Below are 8,704 nucleotides of genomic sequence, written 5' to 3'. Positions count from 1 at the left end.
GAACAGACATCCCCAGGCACCCACGTGCCCCGTGGGGGACGGGCCTGGGGACAGGCCGGTTTAAAGCCCATATTCGCCCCTTTCCCAGTAAGGTGACCATGGCCATCTCCCGGACATAGCTGACCTTACCCGTAAGCCACCCCCTTGCCAACTTCCTGCACCGTCCATGAGGAAAGAGCTGAAGCACCCCAGCCCCAAATAGAACCTGAAGCTCTTCCGCCCCCTGCTGGTGGGGGGGTGATTGAGTGAGCCAGGTAACCAGTCTCTGGGAACAGCCAGGAAGTGGCCAAACTCCCCGTGACCACCCCCCTTTCTAGGACCCCCATATTTCTGACCCCTCAAGAAGCCGCCTGCCCGTCCTTCTCCCACCCATCGGCCAAGGGAAGCACGCAGCCAGGTGGGGTGACAGAACCACTGGGACTTTATTTTGGAAAAGACACTTCGGTGAGCCTTCACTTGGGGGAGGGGACCGTGGGGTGGGGTACCCCGGGGGACATCTGCCCCGGAGCATCTGAGGAGCTGAGCTTCAGGTCTGTCTCCAACCTCTAGTCGCCCCTGAGCAACTCCGGCGCCCAAAGATGCGAGGAGGGCCCGAGGCGGCCCTTCACTTGGACAGGACGTCGGAGGACTCAGACACCAGCTTCCCGTCCCGGGTCTCGATCTTCTTCACCACCACGGCTTTGGTGGAGCTGACCCGAGTGAAGCCGCCAGGGCTGCCGATGGAGCTGAAGTTGGAGTTCAGGCTGGTCATTCCGGGGCTCGGGAGGCTGCCGTAGCTCAACCCACCTGGCCAGGGGCAGAGGCAGCCGGTTAAGCGCCGAAGCCCACCCTCACCCAGAGGGGCGGGCTTTGCTGTGGACCAAGGGGCCCCGGTACCCCCAGCTGCAGGAGGGACAGGGCCAGGATGAGACACTCACTTGCGTAGCCGCTGGAAGTCTTGGTGTGGATGCTCAAGTTCTGCATACCAGACTCCAGCCTGGACCAGAGGACAGAGGGGATGTCAGGACCCACCCTGCCCAGACAGCAGAACTCGGGCCCCACCCTTTCCCCAAGGCCCTCTGAGACGCCCCCGTGTCCTGAAGGCTGCTCTGGCCACCCACCGGCTCTCCTCGCCCTCCAGCAGCTTGCGGTAGGTGGCGATCTCGATGTCCAGCGCCAGCTTCACGTTCATCAGCTCCTGGTACTCGCGCAGCTGCTGCGCCATGTCCTGCTTGGCCCTCTGCAGGGCGGCCTCCAGCTCGGCCTGCTTGTTCCTGGCATCCTTGAGGGCCAGCTCCCCGCGCTGCTCCGCGTCCGAGATGGCCGCCTCCAGGGTCGCTCTCTGGGCGGGGAGAGGACGGCAGGTGAACGGGGTGAGCAGAGCCGGATGCCTCGTGCCCTCCCTGACAGCCCCACGCAGCTCCAAGGCGGGACCGGGAGTCGTCTCCCCAGGGCCCTCGCCTGGGGCCCCCACCCCTACCTCTCACACTCAGGGGCCCAGGCATCTTTCTAGATTTAAAGTAGCAGGACCCAATCTAGCATGAGACGAACGTCCAATAAAAGGAAGCTGGACAGGGAGAGAGGGAGCCAGGGGCCTGATCTCCCTGCCCTTTGACCCCCCCACCATGGTCCCAGGAACCCCTGTGCCCACCCCTCAACCCCTAGGAGCAGTCGAGAGGCTAGGAGGCACCTGCTCCTGCCAACTCCCTCGGACTCACCCCTTCCTGCCTTATCTCCTCCCTCGTCCCTGGAGTCTCTCCCGCCCCTACCTGGTTTTTGTAGCCCTCGATCTCCGCCTGGATCCTAGTGATGTTGCGGTTCATGTCGGAAATCTCCGTCTTCGTGCGGCGGAGGTCTTCCCCGTGCTTTCCAGCCAACTTCTGCAGCTCTGTGTACTGCGGCAGGGGTCCGGGGGTGAGACGGGGAGAGTGGGGGGTCCCAGGGACAGCACCCCCCACCCCATGCACACCGATTCCCCAGGACAGTGCCATCTCCCAGCACCCATGCAGCAGACCCAGCTCATAGGAGGCTGGACATTCTTCGTCCCTCCCGGACTAGGCAGGGGAAAGCCAGCCCGGGGACGCGGCCCCTCACCTTGATCTGGTACATGCTCTCCGCCTCAGCCCGGCTGTGGTTGGCGATGGCCTCGTACTGGGCCTTGACGTCGGCGATGATGCCGTCCAGGTCCAGGGTGCGGCTGTTGTCCATGGACAGGACCACAGCTGTGTCCGAGATCTGGGACTGCAGCTCACGGATCTCCTGTGCAGGGAGAGACGGCGTAAGGCCTGCCCCCCCCAGGCAGAGCCCCCACTTTGTAGGAGAGCTTCCTTAGGAGACTGGGTGGGGGCAAGGAACAGGTGGCGGTTAGGGTTCGGGCGGCGGCGGCGACAGGCTCAGAAAATGACAAGGACGGGCACCCCCAGCACAGGAGTCAGGAACCTGGGCTGGGAGGGGACTCCCGGGGACGAGCCCTCCCATGCTCTCAGTGGCCAGTCCTGAGCCCAGCCAGCAGGCCCCAGAGATGCCCGCAGAGGCTGTCGTGGAACGGAGTGTGGCCGGGACAGGGCTGTGCCCGACACCACCGGGGTCTGATCGGGTTCTCTGAGCCCGTGAGCTCATCTCATGGAAGGTAACAGGACATCACCGCACAGGGGCTGCAAGGAGGCCATGGGGGCCTCATCGGAGGGAGTCCGGGGCTGGGAGGAGCCTCGGGTGGACTGGGGGGGTCAGTCTCCCCAAGCTTCCAGCACGCACCTCTTCATACAGCTGCCTGTAGAAGTTGATCTCATCGGTCAGCCCTTCCAGGCGGGACTCCAGCTCCACCTTGTTCATGTAAGCTTCATCCACGTCCTGGGGTGCGGGAGGGGAGCCAGCGCTGAGGCCCACGATCACCCCCAGGCCAGCCCTAAGTCCACCCCAAGCCTTAGATTTAGAACTTCTCACTCACTGCGCCCCCCACCTTGAAAGCCACCTCAGACCATTGCACCTGCATCCGAAAGCCAGATATTACAGCCTACAGTGCTCTGCCCTGTCCACATTCCCCCTCCTCCTCCTCCACCTCCTCCTCCTCCTCATTTCCCCCCAGGCTGTTTCTCCAGGAGAGAGCAGGATGCTGTCCCAGTAGCATTTAGGGATGATTAGCATAATTAGCATAATTATTAGCATAACCAGAAAGCCATATTAGCATAATCCAGAAAGCCCTCCTTGAATCTCTAAACCCCAGCCACCACCGCTGGGGCAGGGCAGGGGCATAGCAAGTGTGGGGGGGCTCTCCCTTACCTTCTTGATGAGAACAAATTCATTCTCCATCTCTGTGCGCTTATTGATCTCATCCTCATACCTGGAGAAGAAAAGCCACAGCGTCAGAGAGCGAAGGCAAAGATGCAACGTCTCTAAGTCTTGGAGGGTCACAAGGATATCTCGGAGTTTCAGTTCCTAGAGAGGCAAGGTAGGAGAGGGCTGGGCTGGCCCTTCTGCCCCCTCAAGCAACCCTCCAGCCACTGAAATTTTCCGAAGGGGAAGGTGTGGAGAGGAGAATGCAAATCGCACACTGGTCTGGGCGTGTGGGGGTGGGGGGTGAGCAACAGGGACTCCGTGAGAGCTGGACAGAACTTTCTAGGGTGTGCTGGATATCAGACGGAAAGAATGAATGCAGACCGGGCAGGGCCAAAAGTGTATGCACCAGAGGCCGCTGGCTACCTGTCCCATCTTAGGTTTATCACGTTGGCATGAGCATAGGATGTGATGCCCAAATCCGGGCACTTCTGAGATTGAAAACGGAAAGATGTCGTTCTCAGTGACACCAGGACATTGGGCACAAACCTCTACTCTCCTGGGGCTGGAGCGATAGCACAGCGGGTAGGGCATTTGCCTTGCATGCTGCCGACCCGGGTTCGATTCCCAGCATCCCATATGGTCCCCTGAGCACCGCCCGGGGGTAGTTCCTGAGTGCAGAGCCAGGAGTAACCCCTGTGCATCGCCCAGTGTGACCCACTATCACTATCACTGTCATCCCATTGCTCATTGATTTGCTCGAGCGGGCACCAGTAACGTCTCCATTGTGAGACTTGTTACTGTTTTTGGCATATCGAATACGCCACGGGGAGCTTGCCGGGCTCTGCCGTGCGGGCGGGATACTCTCAGTAGCTTGCTGGGCTCTCCAAGAAGGGCGGAGGAATCGAACCCAGGTTGACCACATGCAAGGCAAATGCCCTACCTGCTCTGCTATCGATCCAGCCCGGATGTGACCAAAAAGAAAAATAAAAAACCTCTACTCTCCTGAGAACCCTGCTCTGAGTCGTCTCTGTGAATATAGGGCTGCACTGCCCAACCAGTAGAGGGCCATGGGTGGAGGTGGGGTGGGGTGGGGGGTGGGGGGACAGTGGCATAAGAGGATGACTTCAGGTTTATCATGTGGGCGTGAGCATAGGATGTAGGAAGGCCGGAGGGAGGCTCACTTGTTCTTGAAGTCCTCCACCAGCCCCTGCATGTTGCCGAGCTCCACCTCCAGCTTCATCTTCTCCTGGGCCAGCCCCTCCAGCTGCCGCCGCAGGTTGTTGATGTAGCTCTCGAACATGTTGTCCATGTTGCTGCGTGACGTCTTCTGCTGCTGCAGGAGGCTCCATTTGGTCTCCAGGATCTTGTTCTGCTGCTCCAGAGTCCGGACCTACCAGGGGAAGGAGGAAGCAAGGGAGACCCACGTCACGGGGGGGAGAAAGCAGGGCATGAGCCGAGCGCGGGGTCTCTCCTGGCGCCTCGTGGTCCTCTGACCATAACCAGGAGTGGGCCCCCAGCACAGAGGCGGGAGGACACCCCGACACCACAACCAAAACATAAACGCACACCTCAGGCCAAGTCTCAGACTTCCTCAAACCACGGTTGAGGTTTCCTGGAACCTGGCGAACCCTTGGGGGAAGCCTAGGTATGGCCTGAGAGAGACCAGGGGGTGAGGAGGTAGGCAGCTAGGGGCAGGGAGTGGGGGCTGGGGGGTGAAGATATCTAGGGGAGTGATGAGAAAAGTCAGGTCTCCTGAGCAAGTGAAGTTTCAGTGACTTACATTGCATACCACAGGTCACCAAAAATGGCCAGGTTTGGGGTCAAGGACTAACATTCAAGCTATGCATGCGCAAAACTCCCAGTTGGGTTCCCAGGAGAGTGGGGAGCCTGGAGTAGCCCCAGGCACAGTTGAGTGTGTGTGGGGGGAGGGAGATGGAAGCAGAAACAAATAAAAAGGGGACAGGAGAAATAGCTCAGGGGGATTAGGGCACTCCAAAGCATACATCTGATTCCAGTTAGAGCCCTGGTGGGTACCCACCCCACCCCCTACCACCCCCCACTAAGCACTATCCTTACAGCCATGTAGCCAGGAGGCCCCCACACTGCCTGGAGGCCACGGGCCCAAGCATGCCACACCCCTAGCCCTCTCATTAGCTACCCATCCCAGGTATCCCCAGGAGGACCCTCCCTATCCAAGGGTGCCTGAACACTGCTTGGGAACGTCCAAGCTCCAACCCCCACCTTCACCCCCAAAAAATAAACAGGGTTTTTTTTTAATTTACTTTTGGTTTTGGTTTTGGAGCCACAGCCGACAGGGCCCAGGGCTTATGCCTGGCTCTGTGTTCGGGGGTCCCTCCTGGCAGGGCTCAGGGAACCATCTGGGGGGTTCTGCATGCAAACCCAGAACTCTACTAGCTGTGCTCTCTCTTGGGTCTCCCCGCCCTTCTCCAAAGCACACCTTGATTGAGACTCCAATAAGACTGGGGTTGGGGGAATGCAGACTTCAATCAAAGAACAGTTTTCATCATCGTTATTATGTGAGTGGCTCTGAGAAATGCATAGACATTGCAGGGACCTTTGAGCTCCCCAGAGCACTGGTCAGGAGGAAGGTTTTAACTGGGGTCAGTTACTAATCAAAGCTTCGAACCCAAGGGCAGTGGCTTCCCCTCCCTGGGTCTGTTTCTCTTCCAGCCTTGGGGAAGAACCTTGGGGAACTGCATCTCTGCTCACAGGGAGGTCATTAGGGTACAGGAGACACAAAGGTGCAAACTTAAGATATCCTCCTCCCCAAGAGACCCCACCCACCCGGAACCCCTCCCCCACCCCCCTGAATCCAGAAGGTAAAAAAATCCTAATTCCCAGGACTCCCAGAATCCAGATTTTAACTATGACATGTCAGAAAAAAAAAAATTTAAAGGAAATAATAAATGTGTTGTAAGAGGAAGGAATACATTTTTCTTCATCCTTCATCGGCCCCAAATTGTAAACTTAATTGAATTCGGGGGCTGGTGGGGGGCGGTCTTCGAAGAATCCCTCTCACCAGGGTCTATCCCCAAAGTTTTCCGACATAAAATGATTTTAAATAAAGTAATGATCATATCCAGCTTTCCTGGACGGCTTCCCTGGTGGCCCAGCTGCACCGCACCTGGGGGGGGCGGGAAAGGCGGAGGCGCCTGAGGACCTCAAGCTGCCCAAACCCCTTCAGGACATCAAGTCGGGGGAGGGGGGGGGTGCGTGGAGCCACGGTCGGTCGGCGGCGCAGCGCCCAGAGCCAAGGACCAGGTGCCCGGGACTCCAATTCCCGAGGGCGCACCTCTGGCCCGGGATTTCCCTCCCTCCGTTCCCACAATGCCTCCCCGGAGCCAGTCAGCAGGGAGGGGCCAATCCGGGGCCCCAGAGGCCCCAAACCTCCAGGGCTGCAAAACCCAACGGCCGCGTCGGGCCCGGGCCAAGCAAGCCGGGGGGTGGGGCTGGAGAAGCAAGAGTGACCGGGGCAGGGGCCGAGTGGAGAGCGGGAAGGGCTTGGGCGGACACGCGCCTTATCTGGAGCCGTAATAAAGTCTGGGCTCCGGGCGGACAGGAAGCCGGGCGGGGTGGCCAACGCCCCGCAGACTTTGGATCCCCGAGGGGACCTGCTTCAGTCCCTCCCGCCGCACCCCGCACACCCCCGCCGCCCCGGATGCCGAGCGCTCCAACGTGCAGGGGAGCGCGCCCCCCCACCCCCCAGAAAGCGGGGCAGGCCCTGCGCAGGGGCCAAGCGTGACTCATGCTGGTGTCCACGCCCCGACGCGCAGCGCCCAAGGCCTCGATCAATAGTGCCTGTTTGACTCTGGACGCCCACTCCCTGCCCGCTTTCAAAGCAAACCCCCCTTTAAGAGCGCGCGACAAGAGAACCCCAGACAAGCCCGCTGGTGCCTTGGGCACCCCTGCTTGGGGTGGGGGTGGGGGACAAAAAGGAGTCGCCGCTACCCGCAGGCTGAACCTGGACGGGATAGGTCGGAGCTGGCGTCGGGGTTGGGGTCGGGGTGGGAGAGCAGGCCCCCGGCGCGCAAGTCGGCCTCGCCCAGCCCCTCTCCGCAGCGCGTGCGTCCCCGGCACCGTCGTGAGGGAGTCTGCAGGGTGGGTGGGGCGCGCCCCGGGGGACCGCGCGGCCGCGCTCACCTTGTCGATGAACGAGGCGAACTTGTCGTTGAGGGTCTTGATCTGCTCCTTCTCCTGGATGCGCACGGCCTGGATGTTGGGGTCCACCTCCCGCGGCACGGGTTTGAGCAGGCTCTGGTTCACCGTGACAGCTGTGATGCCCCCCATGCTGCCCACGCCCCCGTAGCCCCCCATGAGGCTCATGCTGCTGTTGAAGCTAGCCCGGCCGCCGCTGGTGCTGCCCATCCGGGTCAGGGTGGAGGAGCTGACGACGCGCGAGGCGGGCCCACTGGAGTACGAGTGGCTGCTGAAGCTCCGGGGGCCCGACGTCGAGGAGATCTTGTAGGATTTCTGGGTGACCTTCATGGACATGGTGGCAGCTGGGGTGGGAGCAAGCCAGAGGCAGGTGGGACAGAAACTCTAGACGGATCCAGTGGCTGCTTCCAGATGGGGGACAGCTCGCCAGCCGGGCCCTTTATAAAAGAGAGCCCAGCCCTGGGGGAGGGGGACTGGCCTGGTACCTGAGTGGCTGGGCCAGGGGCTGGGCGGAACCCAACACCTGCCGCCAGGCTGGCCGCAGAGCTCAGGTGGGGGCAGCAGAGAGCCGCTCCAAGGGGAACCCGCTCCCGCACCTCCCAAGCCCGGGCCCTGCCTGGGGGATCCCGCCTAGGCCTGCGCCCACTCCCATCCACCCAGAGAATCCACCCCCTCCACCACACACACACACACACACACACACACACACACACACACACACACACACAAAGAGCGGCACTAGCCCCAGGACATAGCCCCTTCTTGCAGGAACTTTCCTCAAGGCGAGGTAGGCAGAGCAGACAGATTCCCCGTGCCACCAGCACCCGCGCCCCCACCCCCCACCCCCAGATACCACCCTGAGTTCTCCGCCCCACTCCGGGCTATCGGAAGGGCTGCCCGGGTAGGAGCTGGGTTCAGAGTCCGGGAACCCCGAGGTCACGGTTGGCCTCGGCTCCCCTAGCTTCCCACTGTGCCTTCAGCACCCTTGCAGGGCCGGTGGGGGCTGGGGTGAGGCACTGCACACCCCAGCGGGCCTCTGCTGGGCTCTGGGTGCACGGGGCCTGGGCCCAGACTCACGCCCCCCTCACACCGTGGGACTGGGGGGGGGGGCGCCTCACTCCCTTGGAGACAAGAGTGGGACTGAAAGAGGCAGAGGGGGGCAGGGAGCTGCAGAGGCCCGTCCTGGCTGGCCTCCTCCTCACTGATCTCGGGCATGGCGGGGCAGACGCTCAGGATCAGTGGGTGAGGGGAAGTCAGAGCCACCAAGTTCCCT

General features: G+C 61.3%; 1 protein-coding gene across 1 annotated transcript; it reads right to left on the bottom strand.

The window, feature by feature from the left end:
- Nucleotides 1-420: 420 nt before the first annotated feature.
- On the bottom strand, nucleotides 421-7,823 carry KRT8 (keratin 8). Its single transcript, XM_004601509.3, has 9 exons — nucleotides 7,417-7,823; nucleotides 4,437-4,645; nucleotides 3,259-3,319; nucleotides 2,734-2,829; nucleotides 2,074-2,238; nucleotides 1,749-1,874; nucleotides 1,101-1,321; nucleotides 918-976; nucleotides 421-786 (listed from the first exon to the last, which is right to left on the bottom strand). Exons 1-9 carry the CDS (start codon nucleotides 7,765-7,767, stop codon nucleotides 605-607), a joined length of 1,470 nt encoding a protein of 489 aa, XP_004601566.1. The 5' UTR covers nucleotides 7,768-7,823; the 3' UTR covers nucleotides 421-604.
- Between the last annotated feature and the right edge of the window lie 881 nt (nucleotides 7,824-8,704).

Source organism: Sorex araneus, chromosome 2, assembly GCF_027595985.1.
Source record: "Sorex araneus isolate mSorAra2 chromosome 2, mSorAra2.pri, whole genome shotgun sequence".
NCBI lineage: Eukaryota > Metazoa > Chordata > Mammalia > Eulipotyphla > Soricidae > Sorex > Sorex araneus.
The sequence above is the reverse complement of the archived record's forward strand: the minus strand, read 5'-3'. Positions and strand labels throughout refer to the sequence as shown.